The 25487-nt window shown below is 43.2% G+C and overlaps 1 protein-coding gene across 1 annotated transcript; it reads right to left on the bottom strand.

Annotated features, from left to right (window-relative positions):
• Nucleotides 1-8648: 8648 nt before the first annotated feature.
• On the bottom strand, nt 8649-23862 carry chrnb4 (cholinergic receptor, nicotinic, beta 4 (neuronal); the record flags this gene model as incomplete). Its single annotated transcript, XM_083760138.1, has 6 exons — nt 23815-23862; nt 19757-19902; nt 17655-17699; nt 17124-17233; nt 15153-16239; nt 8649-8813 (listed from the first exon to the last, which is right to left on the bottom strand). Exons 1-6 carry the CDS (start codon nt 23819-23821, stop codon nt 8649-8651), a joined length of 1560 nt encoding a protein of 519 aa, XP_083616264.1. The 5' UTR covers nt 23822-23862.
• Nucleotides 23863-25487: the final 1625 nt, after the last annotated feature.

Here is a 25487-nt window from a genome sequence, read left to right as displayed (position 1 = left end):
GACAACATTTTTGACTACAAGCTGTTGTATGGCTTGCGGCTGTGTTTCGACTGCCCCCCCTCCCCCTCATACAACACAAATGTTTGTGTCAAACCATGTGACTCCCATTGGAAATGCATTGGGGCAAGATGTATCACACCAGTCTGTTGCGAAGGTGTGACAGATATTTCTACATTGCAGTATTTATGCATTTACTTAAGTAAAACATTTGAGTAGCCTACCTTTTCCACCAGTGCCTATAGCTTATCATTTGAGCTCCTCCAGAGAATATTGTATAATTGTGGAGTCTCGCCACAGTACCACCAGAATAAGGGGCGCGTTACTATGGCAACCAGACAAACGCCGGCCGCGCCGACGCGCTCCGCCCACGGACGTGTCATAGACGCCGTCTACTTCCCCAGAGCGATCCTAAACCAGCTGCGCCTAATCCGGCCGCCGCCCGTATTAGCAATCAACGACAGCCGCAACCTGTCAGCCGCGCCCTTTATAAACGACGCTCACACTTAGCAGTGTCACTCGCTGGTTCACTCCAAGACGCTCGGGCAGCGTATGCCGACAACTTGGCTCTGGATGGTAAGTCCACACTTCTCTCACTAATGGATCCAGCAACACGAACTAAACGTACTGTTTGATTGTTTGTACCGCCACTCAAATCTGTCTTGTATTCCGCTTCATCAGGCTTGTAGGAGTGGGGCTGAAAGCGCACACAGGAGTGTGTGCCCCCCATAAATAAGTGTCGCCTGGAAAGCCGGACATACCTGGAAACCCTCCTGGCTCGATTTGGGGACGAGCAGCAGAAGACGGGACCCTCGTACCAACCGGCAGTCCACGACACGTTAAGGTCACAGTAAGACAACTGTTCTCTCACTATCACTCGTTTGGCTAAGAAGAGGCACTTACAGACGCTTGAGAAGCTAAGGATAATAAGAAGAATTGTGAATGAAGAAGAGCACCTTGTTGAAGTTTACTGAAGAGAAGACGTATAGTTAACTGTGTCACGTTAACCCTGAAGACTGTGAAAGAAGAAGATCTTGTTGATGTTTATCAAAGAAAGCATATTCTAGTTAAAGTGTCACATTAACCCTGTGAACGAAGACAGGCCCGTTGTGTTTAGTTAAACCGTTAAAAGACTTTAAGTTGGCGAGAGCCCTGCCTGACACTGGTGAAAGAAGACCGAGGCAGTGATTAGAAAGAAATACGCTGTTTCTGTTAACACACTGGCTGCTGTAACATACTGCTACGGCTGGCCCACTGTATAGAGTACTCTAAAGTACTCTTCTGTACCCTGTGGATAGAGAAAGCTACCTACCATCGTACCTACCTCCGGGGGAGCCTCCTGGCACCCTCTGGACCCTGGAAAAGAAGAAGAGGAAAGTTATAGAAAAGTCTAGTTGGTAGATTGCCTAGACCGGAGTCTCAGGCCCCAACCCTGTACTTACCTTGTGCTCTGACCGTTGCTAACCACCCCTCTCATCCTCTGCAGTGCCGTACCCATCCTAGGAAAACCGGACTTCAAGAAAGAATGATGTCTGATGAATTCTGATGTAAAACTGACTTTTGTTTGACCTGAACTGAAATAAAACATGGGGCGCCACCGTGTGTCTAACCCCTGATACTGCATTCTGAGTCCTGTTTCCCACCCGACCTCCCACAATATGTATATGTAATTATGTATATGCCCCAGGAAAGGAGTATACAGTAGATTCTTCACAAGTTCAGCTATATAGCAGAGCAACAATAAATATCCTAATAAGTAATTAACCTATGTTTGGATTGTCTTTAAACCAGCTTATTGTTTTGACTTTTCAGTGCAAATACATTTACCAGAAATTGTTCTTGAATCAAGTGCCTTTCCCCCCTCAGAATATTGTCAATAATACTGAACAAATAAAGCAGTATAGTCTACTACACAGTGGTTCTCAAAGTAGGGTCCGGGACCCCCCAGGTTTAACCTCTTTAGCCATGCATTGGCTATTTGGAAATAACAAGCAACAATCTACAAGCTCACAACACATCACATCTTGACGCGTTGTGCGCTTGTAGATCTGCTAGTTTTCAAAATATCTTTTGGGGGAAACATTTTAACAGCACAGATCTTGTATGGGTGACGTGTCCCTGGCACAACATATCTTCAGATGGGGGGTCTGCAGCCAAATACATAATGTGGGGGACCCCGTTTGACAACCACTGTCTACAAGTATGTGTTGAAATAATCTCGCACTATTCTGCCATATTGCTGCTGCTGTTGTTGTCCCCGCCCCCCACACACACACACACACTTTTTAAATATTTAAACCTAAATGAAAGAGGTTTTTGAAGATTTTTGAAAGTGGATATTTTTGCAGTGGGCTATTTTCAAAACTTGTGGCTGCCTATAACACTGCACATTTACTGCAACTAATAATATGCAAAGCAACCTTTTCGATTAGGAACAGTTTTACTGCATGCCCTGTAAAATTCACAAGATATACTTTCTGCTTGGTCACTCAATCACACTTTCAGCTGAATAGCTGTCCTAGCCATATGATTAAACACTCCAATTAGCACATCCTATTGACTTGGAGACACATAATTATCAACATGAACATTATAGATTTACAAATGACTTTTGGCAAGTCCCCACGGCTTTTAAGACTTTTATTGGAGCGTTAATACATTTTGCTCGAGCAGAAGATGACACAGATTGGCGATTTCATACATTTACACATTTTGGTAATAATACCACTATCACATTTCAACCACATGGTGATACTATACTGGCTGGGACTACAAAGGAGGAGTCATAACATCATGTTACTGTCGGGCAGAAACCTTGTATCTCGTTTATTTCAATGTATGTTTTTCTTTGTGAATGAATGCCCTACACTGTCATGCTACAGTGTCACACAAAAGCAATGTTTTTAAGTTTATAGTTAAATTGTTTTGGTGTGTTTGTGGATTTTATAAATATTGAACCAATGAAAAGCAATGGTTTTGGACATACAAGGTTTCCGCCGGACAGTGGCAATTATCAAGATACAAATGACCTTCATGTCGGTGCAACCGACTTGCTGTGCGCAGGGTGATTCATACTTTGTCATGACAGAGTATAAATATGGCTCCACGTTACAAATGGATACAATACTTTAGTTTAGAGACAGACAGATGAAGTCCAGATACAGTATGTGCCTCTCTTCATCTCAGTGGAAGGAAAAAAACGAAGCAACAAAAGGTCCATCATTTCTCTAATTTAATAATCCCAATCGGTACTGTATTTTATACCATTTGAATAGTTGATTAGTCACAACAATTGCCATTTGGCAATTGTTTTGGAAGCGCTACACACACACGTTTAGATGTGCAGCTCATCCCATGAACGCCCAATCCTTACAAGCTATACTTTTTTGTAAAGGTGACTAATCACAGATTACAATGATATAAAATATACAATACCAATTGATATTATTAAAGTGGAGAAATAATGGACCAAAGATAAGTTTCCGAACTTTGTTGCTGAGAGCTATTCAGCACGCCGATGCCAAATTAAGTCCCATATGCAGATGTTACACTTTCACGTCCTCACATCTTCAGGAGCTGTAGAGACATGTACGCTAATAAGGCCTATATTGTACAGGATTGGTCACTGGGTTCCAAGACTTTGTGCTCGGTTTTCCAAAAGCATCTAATAACTATAGGATTGAAAGAGTCACGTGAGGCACGAAGCAAGATGGCCGCACGGCACTGAGCTCTGATAAAGTTTCCTCTTTTTTGTAATTTTTCTGACTCACAGACCGGTTATTTTGTTCATTTTTTTCAACAATAATATAACCAAAGACCCAGTTTCACGTCATGGACGGGGAAATTGATCCATTCGCCTTCACACCGCAACGAAATGCCTCGTGTGCGGGCTACTGAAGCTAGCATTTCTCCGGAGGATATGGCTAAGCTAATCAAGCAGACAATTGAGACACAGCTAGCATCATGGCAAGGAATGGTGTCCTCTCTCGTGAAGGAGGCGCTTGGGCAAGCTCTGGACCCGATACAGAAGGGTTTAACAGAAAATGGTGAAATTCTCAAATCACTGAAGGGGCAACTAGGCGACCACGCTGAGAGGTTTGATGCGCTCTCCACCCGGTTGGACACCATGGAAACTAACGTGCGTAAAACCGAGAGAAACAATGACGCCTGCTATGTTGAGATGCTAAAGATGCAGAAGAAACTGAACGAATTAGAAGATAGATCCAGGCTTAATAATGTGAGATTGGTTGGACTACTGCTTGGGGCAGAGGGTGATGATCCGAGAGGCTTACTTCAGAAAATGCTGCCCAAATGGATTCCAACCCTGAAGACCCTGCGTAATGCGGTCGTCACCCTGGATAAGGCGCACAGGATCTACTCCAACAGGCAGACTGGGCCGCGAACGATGATCTTCAGGCTGCTACACTTCCCCGACCGGCAGGCGATACTGGAGGGGGCGAGAAAGGCAAACCCGGTCCTCCCGGGGGGAGCCAAACTGTTGTTTTTCGCGGATTACAGTCCCGGTACTACAAAGGATCGCCGCGCTTTTAAAGAAATCCGCACCAAGTTATGGCAGAATGGAATAGAGTTATATCTCGTCTACCCGGCGATTCTGAAGGTAAACTACAAGGGCAAGAAGATGTCGTTCAACTCGGCGGAGGAGGCGAGCCAGGCGATCAACCTCCTGGGGGCTTCGGTGCGGGTCGAGGAATGACGATGGCGAGGCGACGATGGCGAGGCGACGATGAAACAGGCGATGCGTAATGGCGAAGGGTGAGCTGTATCTATCCCTGCGACCAGGATATGAATAGCCGTGGACATTCGGCTGTATCAGGGGCTTAACTTGTAGCTCCTACTTCTATATATATATTTTTTTTTCATTTAAAGAAAGTCCAAGACACCTATAATATACGTTATTATTAGTATTGCTTTGAACAAATGCATAGCAATTGCACTAATGTACAGGGACGATGGGACGAGAGAAAATACAGTCCGAAAATGTATCTATTTATTTTGTTTTATTTTTAAATTTTCACCAGGTAGTAGGGTTCATACTTTTACATTATGTGGGTGGTTAAGTTAGGTTTATTATTATAATGCGCCACGGGTATCCGTTCCCCTGTAGGCTTGGATGATGTTTTTATTTTATGTCTGTTCTGATGATCGTGGGGGTGGATGCAGTTGGGCTGACGTCATAGCTGGGCAATGGTTCAATTTGGTTGTTATTGAAAGTATATTGACGAACAGGGTTGGTTGAGTTGTGTTTGTATAGGATTTAGAAGGCGATTTCAGGTCTTTTACATGTTATTTTCCTTTTATTATTTTTTGATAACTGCCTGTGGGTATGTTTTACTATAGTTTTAATATTAGGGGGGGGGGCGGACAGGGTTCAGTGGTAGACATTGCTAAGTGTTGCTCACTGATGTTGCAAAGTCAGGGGAGGGGGGCGGGGGGATTCAGGGCAGGGGAGGGAGGGGGGGGGGGCACATCCTAATTCCATTACTAACTCACAACAGCATCAAGGTTCAGTAGGGTTAGACCGTTAGAGAGTTTGAATGTTATATCATTTAATGTCAGAGGTCTAAATACACCACAAAAACGTTCAAAGGTCTTAGATTATTTACGCAGGAAGAATATTAACATTGTGCTTTTACAGGAAACACATCTTAAACTTGAAGACACGCCCAGGGTTCAAAATAGGTTCTATAAAATGGTGACGGCCTCTTCGGATGGCTCTCGCACAAAGGGAGTGATGATACTAATGAAACGTAACATAAACATTACTGTTGATAAAATAGGCACTGATAGGAAGGGTCGTATGACATTTTGCTGTACAACCATTCAAGGTAAAAAAGTTGCATTTATCAGTAGGCTATATATGCACCAACTATTTTCGAGGCTGATTTTTTCCCTTCAATATCCGCACAACTGCTAAAACTGAATGATTACCAATTATATGTGGGCTCCGATATGAAGTTATGAACGCTGTGATTAATGGGAAATTAGATCAATCTTCTCTAACTATGGCGAGTTCTCAAGACTCTGCATCTTGGCTTTGAATGGTTTTATGAAAGATCTAAATTTAGTGGACGTGTGGAGGGTGCACAACCCACTTGTAAAGGACTACACTTACTTTTCTCAGAGACACAAGAGCTTTACTCGAATTGATCATATACTTATTTCATTATTTCTCCTCGGTGCATTCAATTGACTTTTTGCCTAGGTTACTGTCTGATCACAGCCCTGTGATATCTTCCTTTAATTATGGAAATATTAAAAATAAAACGTCTAGATGGAGGTTTAACAATACTTTGCTGAAGAATTAAGAATTTATTTCACAGGGCGGTAATGTCCCCTCAGAAGAGGACTTTACAGGGTTCTTTGGAGATCTAGATCTTCCTAGTTTGACAGAAGAAGACACCATTAAATTAGATGCGCCCATCTCGTTAGGAGAACTACTCAAAGCAGTTAAAGACACCAATAAGGGACGTTCACCCGGTATAGATGGTATTCCAGTGGAGCTATATTTAGCAATATGGGAGGTCATTGGTCCAGTATGGTTGGAAACTTTGAATTATGCAATAGAAACTGGGTTCTTTCATAGAGACCTGAATACAGCTCTAATCACTGTCATCCAAAAGCCCGGAAAAGATCCTATGGAATGTGCAAACTACAGGCCAATTTCATTGATAAATGCAGATTTAAAAATATTTTCTAAAGTTTTGGCCAGTAGGCTTGAGACGGTTATTGGGAAACTAATTAGCCCGGATCAGACAGGCTTTCTGAAGGACCGCTTAGCGGCAGACAATATTCGTAGGCTCCTCCACATTCTGAGTGCAACAGGCAAAATCCCACCTGCCTGCGGCCTACTGTTTGTCGACGCCGAAAAAGCTTTCGACCGTTTGGAATTTCCTTATCTTTGGAAGGTATTAGAGAAATTTAAATTTGGAGAAAGGTTTATCAAAATGATTCGAACCTTATATGCTAACCCGTCGGCCCGTGTGAACGTCGGAGGAGGTTTTTCGGAACTATTTGACATAAAACGTGGGGTCTTATACTTAGTCCGATATGTTTTGGTGCTTTACACCAAATCTCTTCAGCAAATATACGGTAGCTGATCTTCAAGCTCACAATGCATTGTAGGTACCATCCAGACAAGCAGGGTGATACATGGCATGATTTCTTCTGCCGTTGTTATGTGAATGGGTGATTGTAACGCACATTGTAAAGAAGACATTTAATAACAGCACTATATAAATGCAAGTCCATTTACCTTAAACCATCTATAATGCCCCAGCATGATAATTCATTCCAACCGGCATAACAAATCCTATAATACATCTACAACTAATGTTTTATGCAGGTCTGACAAATACTATACCAAACATTTGAATTGCTAATCTGCTTTTGGGAGAATTAGTCCTCTCCAGTCTGGCTGGTTGCAGATCAGGTGTTTGTGAGCTGCATGGGTTGTTGGAAGGGGATAATGTGAATGTATGGAACAGATCAGATACTAGGGGCCCTATCTTGAAAAACATTTTAAAATAGTTCAAATAGCCTACAAGCTCACAATGTGCTAGTTGGAACTATTTAAAAATGTTTTTCAAGATAAAAATGTATACGTTTAGGGATAAGGTGTAAGGTATGGCGCAAGATAGGGCCATATAGGTGTTGGATGGGGACAGACGCGGAGCTACCGGGGGGGGGGGGGTGTTCTCCCCCCCCCCCCGGCCCGGGCCTCTTGATCGATGGACGATTTTTTACACAGTCACTCACGACAGATAAAACCAGCGGGCCCCCGCGAATCCCGCATGATCCGCATCCTCCCACAATTAACCAGATACAGAGCGTATAGCTATAGCCTATAATAGCCTACACTTTAGCAAAATATGAATGTCTGATGAGAATGTATAATTTCCCTACTGCGCTGGACTGTACAAGCACCGTGGAGTCGGTGGAGTCTCACACTCTCTCCAACAGACATCCTCAGCCACGCTCCCAAAGTGGCAGCACCTGTCAATCATTAGTAGGCTATAATCACTCATGTGAGAAGTGCATGTGTGGACTTTTCTCCACAACTGACTTTTTCGCTTCTAAACCCCTTGTTGCTTTTCCCTGTGTGCGTCACTCAGCAATAAGGTGAAACAGAACACAAAGATGCGTATTTCTTTAACACGCAGGACCTCTCTCCCTCTCTCTCTCTCTCTCTCTCTCTCTCCACCCAGCATGTGTGTGCGCTGCTGCACAATGTCTGTGACTGTGAGACTGTGACACACAGACGCGATCAATCATATATAGCATAACAGGCCAAATATAACACTTTCCCTTCTATCTGTGACTGTGATCAGCTCCTCACCTCATTTTCCCCCCGATCCCAATGGAAATATTGCTGTTTTAGCGATACGGAACGATAAAATTGCAGGACTAATGGGACTTATTTTTTTGTTGCGGACGGGAGCGGCGGACAGGTGCTTGCAAAGTTGCACAGCAGCAGCATGAAAAGAAATATGATTTGTATTAGCTTGTCCGACAACAGATGCGAGGTGTTTCTGAGCTGGGCTGTTGGATGGGGATAATGTGACTGTCTATGGAACAGGTCAGATGCGAGGTGTTTCTGAGCTGGGCTGTTGGATGGTTGATAATGGAACAGGTCAGATGCGAGGTGTTTCTGAGCTGGGCTGTTGGATGGGGACAATGGAACTCTGGAACAGCGGCTGCAGGAAGAGGCCCAGCGTTCCCGTCACACACACGATCACAAAGATCCACAGGAACATTCTGTCCACCACCATGGCCACATACTTCCAGTCCTCAATCACCTGCAAATGCACGCACGCACGCACACACACACACACACACACACACACACACACACACACACACACACACACACACACACACACACACACAGTGCAGTTCATATCAGTTCAGGTTTAATGAACACATTTATATACACAGTACAGTTCATATCAGTTCAGGTTTAATGAACACATTTATATACACAGTACAGTTCATATCAGTTCAGGTTTAAGGGTTATATTAATACAACTAATCGATTTAATCGCATATTTATAAAATATATATATTCTAAAATAGTGAAAATACAGTGTGGCAGTTCACCCTGCCACTGATGATATGTATTGTAACGACCTGTATTAAGTTCTGGTTATTTCTTCCCCGTAATTTAACAGGAAGGTTGGGACACAAATGGGTTAAAGTTAGAATTATAATTTATTGTGTATGTTGCAGAGAATTATATTATTTTGGACTGTGTATGTATAATGATTGATGACTGATTGGTAGCTCCATTGTAGGGAGCACCTACCAACTGTGGGTTTGGGTAGGGGACATGCCAACAGTGTTTTGTGTATATATAGAGAACTCAAATTATCTTATATTATATGATGTGGATAATTGGTTGAAGAATAAGTGATGCATGTGATGAATAATATGTGTTGTCCCTGGACATGAAGAAGTTACTGGTGTAATTGTGGAATCAATTCAGGGTGGTGTGTTCCAGTGGGAGGGGCTTAGCCTTTATAGGTAGGGAGGCCTCCAGGACTGTGGCAGTGGAAGGAGCTAGGGCCACCTGTCCAGTAGACTGGAGTCCACCTATGCTTTCTATGGCATAGGCAGCTCCCGGCAGGATCCGCCGGGAGAATCTAGACGCAGCTGCGTGACATGAGACAATTAATTAGAGCGACAGAGAGAGAGAGAGAGAGAGATTTAACAAAGGTGCAGACGATCAGAAATCAGCAGAGAGTGATCGACGTTTGCGCTACTCTATGCCAAATAGAGTAGTGGACTCGGTCCCAGACGTTTCTTTTTCTCTCTGGAAATATAAACGTCTGGGTTTCCGTGGCTACCTGTCCAGTAACCGCATCTCTGCATCAAGGACTGCCTGGAGGTTATTTCATACTACCAGACTAGGCAAAGTGTGACATACAGATTTACGGATATAGTCCAAACATCACACAAATTGGTACACATTTTCTCTATATCTTCATTTTCTCTATCTGTCCGATTTTTCATATTCCATCCTGATTGCCTAATATAAGATTGATTTCCAAAGTTAGCAGGAGTGGCCCATTTTTTAAACACAATGACTCAAATCATGAACGCAGGCGTCTGTGAAACTTGGAACGCACATTCCTCCCACTAGGCCGAATAAGAAATGCCATCCTACATTTTTCAAATCTGCCTCAAGGTGGCGCTATAACAGGTCGATTCATGTGCTTATCTACAGGTATACTAGTGTAAACTTGACTGAATGGTGTGAAACTTTGCACGCAAACTCCCTGGAGGCCAGAGCAGAACCTCTGCGTTATAGCACCACCAGCAGGCCAATATTTGCAAAACAGTTTTTCTTTTCTTTTCATATCTCTCCTATACTATACAGAGTTTGTACAAACATCATTACTGTATCTCTATGTGATCAAGACGGATCCGTCAGATTTTTGAGGGGCGCTAGCCCCACCTATATACAGCTATCAACGATGCTTGTTTAAGGAAACACCATAGACAATGAAGAGAAATGTAATGTTTGTGTTGAGGACTAAAACAAACATTAGCACCGGTTGCTTAAACAAACATTATGTTGTAATTGATGTTGTAAGATGATAAGAGCGCCCCTCACTTCACACGGGTGTGATTTTTCATATTTCATCCTGATTGGCTAAGATTCGCTCCTTACACAAGATGCAACAATAGACACCTTGATCCTCGAATGCACGCATGAACACACACACACACACACACACACACACATACACACACACACACACACACACACACAGTCTCACACACACACACACACACACACACACAGTCACGCACGCACGCACACACGCACGCGCACACACGCACACGCACACACAGGAAAACTATCTATCAGCACCATGGACAGCGCTCTGACACAGCAATGTAAACAGACAGTCAATCAAATCAATAAGTCAACTAATGAGATAACTGTGAAGTGAGGGGCGCTAATATATTAAAGTCTAACTCATGTTGATTAGGTGATGTAATGGTGACGGTGACGCAATGAGGCACATTATGACGTAAAATGTCCCTTCATTGTCAATGTTGTTTACAAAATAAACATTGAACTAAAGACAAACCTTAAACCTGTATATACTGTAATCATACCCGTGTGATGTGAGAGGCGCTCTTATCATTATAGTACATCATCTCATTCCGGCCAATCACAATTTGCGTCCTCACTTTTGTCTTCAGTGCTTGTGTTTACACAATGTTTGTGTTTGCACAAACACTCAAAACTGGCCATTCATTGTCAATGGCATTCAATGTTTGTACCAGGACAATGTTTGTGTTCACACAAACCCTAAAAGCTGGACATACAGCACTGCACAGAAAACAAGGATAAACGGGCAGATATACTAAATGTAGAGGCCATGTAAATCCAGTAAAATTTACGGGCGAGTACGGTTGTTTACCAGCCTGGAATCAGCAAATCTACGGGTATGTAGATGTCTGAATTGTACCAACTTAAATAAGCAAGGCCCCCTGCTGTGGCTGCTTCCTATAGAGCGTCGCAGTCCCGCCCCCTCGAGAGACCCGGAAAATAAATCCCCGTTCATTTTCCTCATAGACTTTTCAGAAAGTATTTATTTAAAGACACGTACGAAGCCAACTCTTGTCGTGACCAATCATGACAACAAACACAATTTTTCGGGCCAAACAAAGAATTAGAAAGTAGACACTTTTTTTGTTGTTTTTCTACTTTGTAATTATTTGTTTGGTCCAAAATATTGTGTGTGTTGTCATGATTTGTCACGACAAGAGTTGGCTTCGTACGACGCTTAAAAGGTCTTTAAATAAATACGTTTTGAAAAGCCTATGGAGAAAATTAATGGAGAATCATTTCCTGGGCCACTCGTCGTTCTGAAAGGGGGAGGGACTGCGACACTCTATACCAGTCACACCTCTTGGGCAAGAATGCCCCCCACAACCCCCTCCCAATTCAATTCAATGGAGCTTTATTGGCATGGAGAAAACATACATTTTACATTTACTACCAAAGCACTTCTAGGCATGTGATTGGAAGTCTGTTTCATGGGGGTGGTGCATTTTTGCGTAACATATAATCAATGCGTCCACCATGATAATGAATATAGGACTAACGTTGTAATAATGTACAGCCTTAATGCTACCTGCAACATCTTTTGTTGTCTCCCCACTGCGGGCACAGATGCTGATGCCAGCCCTACTGCTGCATTGCTGCTAAGGGGTCGCTGCTGGTGACAAAAAAAATGAATCTAATTTCGGGAGCTTTGGTATACCTTATCCTCTTGTTCTTGTCTTTACTGCCGCTTTTATGTCTGAAAGGCACGATGACTGCTTGCTTGGCTTGCAGATGCACTCAGCTTGTCAATGTTGACGTCCAGATTTTGGACCCCACCCAATGGGCCCCCCACCCAATGGGCCCCAGGGCACCCACAGTCCACAACGCCTGCCCCGTCTATATTTACGGCCATACGCTGCTGTGCTGTGCAATACAATTGACTTTCGACTGCATTGGTTTGCAACTCATGTACATCTCCATATCCTGCCCGTTATTGCATTAAAACAAAATTGCTCAAGCAGTATAGGGACTACATTCTCTGTAAGTTAATTCTTGGGCTACAACAGAATATGGTTGTTGAAAAATGGCTGCACGGTTAAATAGGTTACATTCCAGGGAGGAGCCCAGACTATAAGATTACTCAAACATTCACAGAAAAAGCTATTGACCCGTTCACCCCCTCCTCCATGCTGTCCTTGGCAGTTCTGTAAAGGAGGGGTCATTTCTCAAGCCTGGTCACTTCCAAATTGTATTGATTTGGCCAAGGAAGTGATTGATTATCAAATTCCTTGTGTTAATTTGCTGGGTCACACAACCACTGTCCGGCAGGTTAAGTGTTTTTTCCGTCCTGCTTCAGAGGGGTCAAGGCCTGCGTTGAGTGTTGGTCCACCCCGACACCAACACTCCCTGCTCCTGTTTACCAAACAGAGGCAGGTCAGCACTGTCCTACTACATCAACTGACTTCAGCTACGCATAAATTCACTGTGGCCGCAGCTGTACAGTGTTAGGGCTGATTGTAGCCTAAACTGGACAAACACATATAGACTACTTGTGGACTGGGATGACACTGGTGTGAAATGTAATCCCTGTAAGTAAAATGGTCATGTAAGGTGAATGAGTTCAACGACCTCCACGCTTCAGCCAGGATATTAACCCTGTCAGCTGCCATGTGTGAATGGCTGTAACCGTATAAATGTCACACACAAAAATTGGCATAACTAGAACGGTGCCCGTTGGGTACTGGTCTACTTGGAACGATGTGAGTTGGAAATGAATGCCCCACCCAGTTATTATGGGGTTTTATGTCCATATATGGAGTTCTTTTGTCAGGCAAGCCCAAATATGTCTATGTGTCTATGAGTCTATGTCAGATGTCAGAACAGGCCAGCTCCATTTATGGAGATATAGGGGTGATCAGGTCCAGAGCCTGGACAGAGGCCTTTTGTGGCGGTTCTGGACAACTGTGAGTCCGACCGACAACAGGCACCTGTGTGTTGAATTTGAAGTCGGTGGGGCGAACGGTTCTCGAGTTACGTGGATTACAGACGTACACACGTATGTACGTACAGAGACTTGGTGCATTTATAGATAGATAAGCAAACACTCAGCAAAACAATCTACAAGCTCATAATGTGTTGCCACACTGATGTTATCAGCAAAGAGATCTGGTGTACAGCCAGGGGGGGAAAGTAGGGGAACAAGTATAGACCGCTGGGGGACACCCAGGCATATTAGTAAGTATATATGGATTCAGTGGTTAAAGCAGGTACTTGACAAACATAAGATAGTTATGAAATGATTAAAGAAGGTCCACACAGCACACACTGTAGCTCTGGTCCATAGTTCTAATGCGGTTGCATTTAGAGCTATGTTACCGATGACTTCCGGGGCTCGCATGAATGCAGACCAGCCTCTCGTCTTTAGCGTAAATAAAAAGAACCTTTCTTGCTTCTCACCAATACAAATGCGGGTTGTGTCATTAGAAAGCCTACTTTCCTTAGTGGAAGCACTCTGATCCCCCCACCACATGTATAAAAGGTTACTTTTCCACCGGAAAAATAATAATTTTAGTTACTCCACTGCGCCATCTATCGATATTGCCAAGAGAAAACCCTCATACGGAATATTTTTCCTCCGGTGAAAGAAAGTCCCTTTCTGGCCAAACAGTACCTTTTATACACGTGGTGGGGGGCTGCTTCCACAGGCTTTCTAATGACACAACCCGCTTTTGTATTGGTATTGGTATTGGCAAAAACTTTCTTTTTATTTACGCTAAAGACGAGAGGCTGGTCTGCATTTATGCGAGCCCCGGGAAGTCATCGGTAACATAGCTCTAAATGCAACAGCATTAGAGCTATGGGCCAGAGCTACACACACTGTAGCTCCCGTGCGATGAAGTGCAGACTTGAAGTCTGAAAATGAGAATCACGTAATTGTGGATGTGCCAATAAATGACACGTAAAGGAGGACTTCACCCAATATCAATTATCTTCATATAATTGGCCTAATGCTAGATACTAATGCTCATTATAAGATAGATCTAGATTGGCACCATCTCTGTCTACTCAATCTGTGTCTCATTTGTGGACTACGGACAGTTCAGAAACCTGCCTGCCAATGACAACATCGATGGGGGAGAGAACCAATTATATGAAGATAGGTTGAAGATGGCTTCCTTTGATTGAGCCAGAGTGTGTGGATCTTCTTTCAGGTTGTGAGCCACAACATTCATTAAGAAGAGGAAATGCTATAAAGTGCTCTGCAATCTTTAGATAAAACGGAGACCTAGCCCTATCTGTGCTGTGCTGTCATAGTGTTTTCAGTGTATCATAATGAAATGGGTGAAAAGGTAATCCTGAAGGAGTCTTCACTTCACACAAAAGGGGATTCCTTTTTTTGCCCCTCATGTTGACTGCCTTGCTCCAGACGCACATGTCCATTAAAGTAGATGCGCAAAAGGACTTTTCGACTTAAGTGTATCATAATAGAATACCTTTTAACATATCATTTCAGGCTGCGAATTGCTGCCATAGACAGATTTATATAGTAGACATTATATATATATATACATACACTCTGATCGTCGTCGTCTCCCATCATGTGATCTGCCACATATCGCACTCCGTCCACCGCCTCCTGGACGTCGACGGGCCAGTCCGAGGAGGTGCTCCTCTGCCGCAGGTCCTGGCTAGAAAGAAAGCCGTTGTTGGGGAGGTACTCCGTGGAGCGCACGTCCCCCTTCCTGCTCCCGTGGCCATAACCCGGCGGAGGCGTGCATGCGGCGCTCCTGTTGTAAAAGTGTCCCAGGGTGGAGAATGTCGTCGTCGTGTCCGAAAAGAGCAGGGCGGTGGAGGAAGGCGACTTGGAGGGGCCGCCCCCCGGGTAGCCCCCCCCTCCCTGGCCCAGGATGGCCCGCCTGGCGCGCAGGCACCGCTGCCGACGCAGCCTCTGGCGGGCGGAGGTGTTCTGAGGGCGCCGCATGAAGAGCAGGGCGGGCAGCCTGACCAGGAACACCAGCTTCACCCAGGCGGGCATGGTGTGCGTGCTCGGGGAGCGGTGGTGCACGTTGAGCACGCACACGCTGGTGATGATGGAGAAGGTCACCAGCACCATGGTGAACATCAGGTACTTGCCGATCAGCGGCACGTCGAGGGACGTGGGAGGAACGATCTTGGAGATCAGCAGCAGGAACACGGTGAGGGCCAGCAGCACGGAGATGCACAGGGTCATCTTCTCGCCGCAGTCCGAGGGCAGGTAGAAGACCAGGATGGCCAGGGAGGTGATCAGCACGCAGGGGATGATGAGGTTGATGGTGTAGAACAGGGGCTTCCTCTTGATGATGAAGTCATAGGTGAGGTCCACGTAGGTGGGGTCCAGAGGGCTGACCGTCCGCCTGCCCGGCAGCGCCAGGATGTCCCACTCTCCGCTGGGCGTGAAGTCGTCCATGCTGGCCACCGAGGACTTGAGCACCAGGTCGATCTCCGTGTGGTCGTAGGTCCACGAGCGGAACTTGAGCGTGCAGTTCTGCTGGTCGAAGGGGAAGTGCTTGACTTCGATTTTGCACGCACTCTTGTAGATGGCCGGCGGGAGCCAGAAGATGCTGCCGTTGAACTGAACGATGGCGTTGGTGAAGACCGTGACCTCGTAGGTGCCGTCGGCACTGTGGGGCAGAGGGATGAGTGGGGAAAAGAGGCCTTGAAATCGTTCACAAACAAAACCTACTGTACAGGTACAGTACCAAAGCCAAGGAGCTGACACACTTAACCCATTCTGAACGGGCACCCATTTTGGTGTTAGCATCATGTTATGCTTTAGCTATTGAAAAATAGCAGATCTACAAGCTCATATCGCGCCACCGAGTGGCGCGATACGAGCTTGTAGGTCTGCTATTTTTGAAAAATCGAAGAGCGACTGACATTTTTAGAATCTGATCTCAGGTCAGAATGGGTTCATCAGGACCAGTGTGTGTCCGGCGGAAACCTCGTGTGAATCTGATCTCAGGTCAGAATGGGTTAAAATGAAAGCAGCCCTGAATTGATGGACTCCCACTCCTTGGTTATTTGTATCATTTGAGAAGTCCAATCGATGGTTGTGAAGATGAAAAATGCTCCAACAAAGCAATAAAACATCACAGACTCACCACAGAGTTTGTGTGTGACTGTGTGTGACTGTGTGTGTGTGTGTGTGTGTGTGTGTGTGTGTGTGTGTGTGTGACTGTGTGCGTGCGTGCGTGCATTTTTGTCAGATGTAAGAAGCGGGGGGTCCAAGGAAAAAGGTTTGCGAACCACGAAAACGACTTGTGATAGAGGCTAACAGTGATTGTGAGAGAAGTCATTTCTGGCTCACAACTGGAAACAAAACTAAATAATAATTCAGACATATTTTGTCTCCATAAAATGTAAAAGTTATTGTCTATGGAGAAGCTCTCAGTTGTCTATCAACAACATCACAAATTATAATCTTAATTCTGGTTTCTGGGAGAGAGATATATAGATTAGACAAATTCCTAGAAAGTTCAATATTAGTAGTATTCTATTTCCTTACTTGTTGTACAGAACAATATCAGGCAGCCAGATATGTCTGGAAGGAATCCGTAGTTTGTCGATGCCTTCATATTTTGATGGGTCCCATGAAAGTCTGTAATCCACCCAATGCTGTAGAGACAGAGATTGTCTGAGTTCTCACTTATGACCATTATGCGTAATTTATAGTCCCTCATACACACAACAACAGTGTCGCTTGCCGGAAATAGCAGATCTACAGTACAAGCTCACAATGAGTTAAGAGCTCTCTAAGAGCTTGTAGATCTGCTATTTTCGGTATAGTAAGTATAAGGTTTTACACAGTGTCGCAGAGCGGTCTCACTAACAATCACATGCTTCATGATCACATTTGCTTCACTCCAATGAAGGATGTTCAGCCCACAATTATGGAAGTGGTTTGTTCCACAGAGAGAGAAAGCATGGACATGGTATAATTCAAGTTCAGGGGGACATTTAACAAGAGATGGAAGAAGGTGTGAGAAATGTAATTGGTGATTAATCTTGACAGACCTTGAGATATTTCAAGTCTTACCTGAGTGAGCCAGACATTGGTGGTCATAATCTGCTCCCTTTCATTCTGGGAACAGAAACAGTAATGTTAGTTAGTTAGTTTAATTTATTGTTTAAATTTGTCTTCGGTCTCAAACAACAGTAACAACAAACAGCAACAACAACAGCAACAACACTTACACAATTATCTTCATGGCAAAAATGCAGGACAACAGTGGCAAATACATTAAAAACAAATCTAGCGAGACATTTAGTGCCTTAATGGCATTAGGAATGAAGGAATTTTTAAATATGTTACAGTTAGCTTTTGGTACTTTGTACCGTCTACCAGGGAAGTAGTTCAAACTCCCTGCAGAGTGGATGAGAGGGGTCATTTGCTATCTTGACAGCTTTCTTCCTTGTAGATACAACTTAATTGTTTCTGTCTCTTCCCAATGATTTATTCGCTGCAGCTTGCTTCTTCCTTTTACATTAAGATTGCCAAACCACATTGCCATATTAAAAGTCAAGATTACCTCTATCAGGTTCTTATAGACTGTTTCCATGATACAGTATGTTTGCTCACTCTAAAGGAGTTGAGCTTGTGTAGTAGGTGGAGGCGTTGGTTACAAGTTTTAAAATTCTGGTCAGTATTTTCACTGAAATCGAGTTTGCTGTCAATATATGTGCCTAAATATTTCAAATGAATGCATTTATATGGAATTCACCTGTCTCCATTGTCTCCACTTAGAAAAAGGAGAGTGACTAAAAATAAGTGACACTTGACTGTGTGACTAGACTATTGAACTGACTATTAAAACTATTTTGTGGTTCAGCAGATTCCGGCGACTCGATTCCGGATAAGCGATTGAAGGCGAGACGAGAACCAATGAAATCGAATGCTGCATGTCAATGAATATAAGTCGCATGTGCGGATTGAAGATGGATGGACCTGGAAATTAATTACACTTTACATAATGTAGTGGAGTGAAAAGTACAATATTTGCCTTTTAAATGTAGTGGAGAAAAAGTAATTAAAGGTTAAAAAAATAAAAAAATAATCAAGTAAAGTATACGGTACTTGAGTACAGTATTAAAATATTATGACAGATATCTTTTTAAAAGGGAGAAAGAAAAAACGAAACAAAAATCAATATCCTAAAATCATATTAATTATACAATAAACAATACTCATTGTGACTACTGTAGGACATTGTTTTTTAGTCTAGTCTTGATGTTTTTTTATATTTTAACGCCTCACTTTTCTTTCGCTGCCTTGAACACGTCCAGCTCTATTCATAAAATAAACAAAAACAATATCCTACTTGTTGTTTGCTGATGGCATTCTCATTATACGGCTACATGACATAGAGGTTCAATAATAACATGATACCAAATGCCAATTACCGCGAGGACGACAGTATGAGCTCATAAATGGAGGTTGTGAATGAGCCTTAGTTGGATTGTATTGCAGGCAGCATGGGGATGACTCCCGACAGTAAATCTAAAGACTGCCTCTCGATGCACTGCCAGCCCTCGGCGGCAACAGCAGGTTTACGGCCCCTTTTAATCCAATGTGCTGAAGTTTCAATCAGAGGCAGAGATCACAGCCCGACAGACCTGTCCTTTACTTTAGCCGTCCATCCATCCAGGGCCCTGACATAGCAGCAGCTAAGCTATGGAATTAACTGGCTTCTCAAATCTCAGAGGGGATCCTCACTCTTTGGGCTCCATTTTCGTCACCGCTCTAAACCCCTTATCCCTAAACTTCTTTGCCTTTATTACTATTTTGAAAAACATTTTTGAATAGTTCAACTAGCCAATCTACATTGACACGTTGTGAGCTTGTAGACTGGCCATTTCAACTATTCAGAAATGTTTTGCAAAATAGTAAAAAAAAAAAGGCAAAGAAGTTTAGGGATAAGGGGTTTAGCGGTGATGAAAATGGATCCCTTTGTCTCTTTCTTTGACCATGTATTTATTTTTCCCCCTCTCTTTCTTATTGTGGGTCTTTTGGAGGACACACACACGCACACACGCACATATGCACACACGCACATATGCACACACGCACACACACTCCAGTATCACGTCTGGCTTAGTATTGTGGCATTGGGTATATACAGTCAGTACTATATAGCTCACCACACTAATGAGCTGTGCCAGAGACACCTGGAGTTTGACAGTGACCCTCTCTGTCCTGTTGATGGCTGGGCGAATCAGCTTGTTGTAGCGATCCTTTCCCAGCAGCCAGTTCATGAGACGTTCCTCCGAATCTGCACAGCTGGTACCTGGTGGTGGAAGGAAGGATTATTATAACCTCGTGTCCCGACTCCCTATTTTAGGGTTGACAATAAAAAATAATAAACTTTAAAACTTGATGAAAATAGCAATACATTATCCACATGGTCACGATGTGTCGTTCAGCGACACGTTGTGAGCTTGTAGATCAGCTGTTTTCGTAGTGTAAAATAGAGCTTAAATATTATTGCAAATGGTTGTAAATGTAGATTGGTTTGCAAAGCTACTTCACCTGGACACACCACTCCTCATCATACATGTGATTGTAGATTCTATCATATTCTATTTAAGGTCTGTTAAGGCACACAAATCCTCCATGAATTCAAGCCGTCACAGGGAGAGTATTTGATGTTCGATTCCAGCCCTGGCCAGCAATGTGTCAAATATGTTTATATTTGAAGTGTCCTTGCGCAAGACGCCTAACCCCCAACTACCATAATAATAATTAAGCATTCCTTTAATTGATTATTTAGCAACATTTTGAACTCAAAACGTAGGAGGTCAAACTATTGCTTATCAAACAGTGGACAAGCAATTTTAGCTTTTTCCCTAGTTCTTTTTTTCTACTTCTTGTTCCTATTTTAAGTTATTATTATTTTCACATGGTTAACTTAAAGCAAGCAATGTGACATGCAACAAAGGGCAGTCTGACCTATGATGTTAACATATACACTTGGTTCGGGTACTATGTTATCCATGGACAAGATACAGCACATGAAACAGATGCCAACGTCCGATTGTGCAATTTGCATCAAAGTAATAAAATGGGATTTGCAGCTTATGCCACTTGTTCCCATTTCCTGTGCCACTGCGATTTCCCCTCGTCTATTTTGATGTGGTTTCATGGAGCATGTTTTATGGCCCTGCACAGGGACCTGTTGTTGATGCAGTAAACCGCCATCTGGCCCTGTGCTTGCTGCTTATGTGTCAAACAGACACGTATACTTTAGCACATACTGTATGAGCTGAACAAACAACAACACTGTCCTATACAGTACTCTCCCTGTAGGACCTTTACCTGAAGGTCTCACCGTGTGTACATACAGCATCATGTAGTACCCAGTCCTCCAAGGAACCAACCAGGGGCCCTGGGCTGCTACGGTCGTCAACATTGAGGTAGATGCAAATGTTACGAGGACCTCTGAGCTACATTTCAATGAATAATTAACTTCAGATGGGGTTGAGGGTAATAATTCCACACAGCATGTTAATGAATCTGCTGTTGCCTGCACCACTGCCTGCAGCCACATTACCAGTTGTTTCTCTGAGATGAAAACAAGCCCTGAGTGAGTCCCAGCGCATGAAGTCCGCCTACGCCCCTTGTTGATAAATGGTGCCCGTGGTCAGAGTGAAGAGAAGGCTGATTAAAAGCGATGGTGAACACTACCCATTCAAAGCAGGATGGATAGAGGTTGCACTACCTCTTCCCAGGAAATAACTGATGCCCTGACACTGCAGACTGTCACAGTGTCACAGTCACCTCGCTGACTGTATAGTCGAGGAAATCACTCCAAAGAGGTGGGGCACATATTGATGGGAGAATGCAAGAGAGAAAGCTATAGTGAGCTCAACATTCAGTGAACTTAATATGTGTGGTTATTACCAAACCTGGGCTATTCGTCACACTCACTTGATTTAACCTTATGATCTGACACTCTCCACAACCCACTCTCTGTCAAACTGTATCATGCTCAGGTTGCTGGCTCTTGTAAGACAGGTTTTATGACTCACCAGGACTCTGGATGGCTTCATATAGGCGTAATATAATTGATATCATAATATATTATAATATTTTTGTAAATCTCTAAGCCATTTGGCTGATGCTCCAGTCCATACATGCATGGGCAACTGGCGGCCCGGGGGCCACATGCGGCCCCCACCATCACTTAATGCGGTCCGCAGGTTTATATCAGAATACTGATATATTGTTGATTTCAGCTGTTACAATTCCAAACATGCAAACATGACCTGCTTTAATTACTTACCGGTAAGTTTATATGTGTAGCTTAATGACTAGTATTAAAATGTTTAATGTCCAATGTATTCTGTATTTAGTTCATAAAGTTAACATAACTATAACTAAATTGCATTTGAAATTAAATAGAAATGTTACTTTTCAGGATTCCAATTAAAAAAAACGTATTCAGGGTTAGGGTTAGCAAAAAATAGCTGATCTACAAGCTCAAAACGTGTCGCAGTGCTATGACATTACTAGGCTAATATGCAATGTGGCCCTCTGGAGTGAGTGTGGAAAATATAGTGGCCCTCTCCATCCTCAAAGTTGCCCACCCCTGCTCCAATCCATGTGACACAATGGGACCTCCAAGGCTATGCCTTCAACAGATGACATGTTGTTAAAGCCCTGGGAGACCGCTATCCAACATGCTCTGCCTCACCCCAAACTAGAGCTGGCCAATTAGCCGGAAATATATTGAAACCGACAACTAATAACCTCGGGTTCTATTTTTTATTCATTTCAACGAATCGACAAAAAAATCGAATGGATTTTTTAATGAACCAATTAGTCTGTGTAACCACCCTGTATTATACTTTGTCGTTACATGGTGTCATGGGAAAAATAGTGGAAGTATAGCTGGTCCGCAAGCTCATAACGTGTCGAGATTCACTTGTTTTTAATCGTTCATTAATCGAGGTCGAGGCAAAAGTTTCAAAAATAATCGTGATATTGATTTGAACCTGTAAAACACCTGTAAAAACCTGTGATGTTACAATAATGTTTATTCCGTTTCTCCTGTATGTGTGTGTGTGTGTGTGTGCATGTGTGTGTGTGTGTGTGTGTGTGTGTGTGTGTGTGTGTGTGTGTGTGTGTGTGTGTGTGTGTGTGTGTGTGTGTGTGTGTGTGTGTGTGTGTGTGTGTGTGTGTGTGTGTGTGTGTGTGTGAAACCCAAATGTTAGTGTGAAGACAGAGCTTTAATTATTTTCTTCCTTTTTTCATTTTCTAACATGCAGTCATCTGAGTGTAGAAATAGAATCCCAGATCACAAGAAGTGCCATGTCAGCCTTGAATATAGTGTGTTTAAATGCAATAATTACTTTGATTTATACTTTTTAATAGTGCTTATAAAATGAGTTTACAAAATATTAGGTACCATGCCCATGGCATATAGGGCCTAATACATATAGGCCTACCACAAGGTGCAATCTTTTATTCCTACAGTAGGCCTAACTGATGATGTGATTTCCCTTGGAAAACCTTTGGTATGAAGGGAAAGTGCAGCTTGATGTAAAACACGAGGCCTAATGGACTTAAATGGAGTATTTTTTCTGCATTGATTGTTCAAAATGGGGTGTGACTTGTAGGTGGGTATATCGTTTTTGCAGACTCAGTAGAACTGTTCATGTCATGATACATGGTGGGTAACATATCCAACTTTTCCTCGTGCAGTAGCCTATAATATTAGGATCATTCCCTGCCTGGGGGGTATTCTACTTTGAGTAGGCCGTCAATAACAGCGATGCTTGCTATACGTATGGCAACAAGACTGCATGAATTCACTGAATCATCTGTACAGAAATCGGATTACCTCATTTGAACTTTAAGTTAACCATGGATCTAACTGAATAAGCTACAGAGCTACTATAGTTCCACCGACATTAAAGCGTGATGTTATTATTGTTATCTAAAACAGCAGTATAGCCTACCTTTTAAAGCATCTTTGAACCTTATTCCACATACAGGCTATAGGCTAACTTTCACCACGATGAAAAACATTAGACTGACTGCCTGAAGATTCAAGGAAAAGTGTGACTTATAGAATTATTAGTCAACAAGATATGCACCGAAATAACTGCATGTGGTCTTGCAAATCATTTATAAAAAGATGCTGTATATAAGCTATACACTACACAACATTCAGAAATAATATTATTAATATACTTACAATGCATGAAAGTGATAAAGTAAGCGAGGATGGGAAGACTCCGACTCATTTTTTCGGCACATTTGGTCCAAATTAGTTTTCACTGGTAAACACTCAAGAGAATAAAAATGTGCGCTCTTCTGGAGCAAAGGAGCACAGATCGGGTCCGACAGTGAGCCACATACGCGCGCAGTTTACCACCGGGGCTGAGACTCCGAAACACATTCTACCGTGGAGCGTCTCTCCCGATTCAATCAACATTATACACTGTTACAATGCAATTGGTGACCTATCGCATACGGTGACTCCAGGGGACGCTGTTTGTCAATCTCTGCGGTAGATTGATTCAGATTTATTCCAAGTGAAGACAACGATACGAGATGGGAGTCATCATGGGCCGTAATGGTTGTTGCAATGGTTAATGATTTAATGCCAAATAAAAGTTTTACAACTTCAGTTGACAATAGGTAAAGTTTACTTACTCTAGTCTAGACTCTAACTGTAGGCTATCAGACATCAGACTCATCACCATTTCCCCAAAAAGTATCTCAGAAGTACGTTGTATATAAATAGGCTAATGCAGGCAATATGCAATACATTTTCTGGGGGCCCCATAGCACCCATGCACATAGAATTTTCATGTTTTTATCAATTTCTTAACCTAAATTTAACAAAATCAATGGCCAATGAAGGTCTCCAGGAGCCCTTTCTAGGGCCTCAAACCCAGTACTGAGCGGTCCAATTTCCCCTAAGGGCCCCTGAGAGCCAAGGGCCCCTGGGCCATGGCCCCACTGGCCCAACAGATAATTTGGCCCTGGGCTAATGACCTAATCACTACCAGCTACCACATTGTTTTCACAGCAACTAGCATGTCTGTGTAGCACCTGCTTCCACTGGGGGTAGAGAGAGAGAGAGAGAGAGAGAGAGAGAGAGAGAGAGAGAGAGAGGAGGGGAGAGAGAGAGATAGAGAGAGAGAGAGAGAGAGAGAGAGTCCTTAAACCTTGTAATAATGGTTGTGGACCCCCATCAGAACAAACACACACACACACTCACACACACACACACACACACACACACACACACACACACACACACACACTCTCTCTCTCTCTCTCTCTCTCTCTCTCTCTCTCTCTCTCTCTCTCTCTCTCTCTCTCGGCTATTTGGCTATTTTAGTATTTTCAGTATTATGCATTTATTTTTAATTTATTGACAATTCCTGAAAATATTTTGTATATTATAGCTTGAATTAAACTGCATGGTTGTCTATAGTGCATGTTGGTACAGTATAGACTCTATACCAACATGAGCTTAAATCTAACCCTGCAATGCATAGCAAACACCACACATCAGCAAAACACCATAACACCTGAGTTCACATAAACATGTATATAGCTGTGCCGCCCTAGTGGCATTTTCTGGTCCTCTCAGTCCAACAAAACGGACTATGTAGAGGCCTTATAGATGACTGTCACTAGTCTGTGACGTGTGTGTGAGTGGCGGTGAATTATTGTGCAGACACAGACAGCAGTGCGATTTCGTGGGGTGAAGACTAGTCCATCTCTGCACTGCAGATTTACACACACATAGATGTCACCACTGCTCCTTAAACCATCCTTATTATGCCCCATGTATATGAACTGTATTGGGGCAGAGCACAACCTCAAGTACCTATTCAAATATAATACAAAAAT

The sequence above is a fragment of the Protomyctophum parallelum genome (genome assembly GCF_964188405.1).
Source record: "Protomyctophum parallelum genome assembly, chromosome: 2".
Taxonomy (NCBI): Eukaryota; Metazoa; Chordata; class Actinopteri; order Myctophiformes; family Myctophidae; genus Protomyctophum; species Protomyctophum parallelum.
The sequence above is the reverse complement of the archived record's forward strand: the minus strand, read 5'-3'. Positions and strand labels throughout refer to the sequence as shown.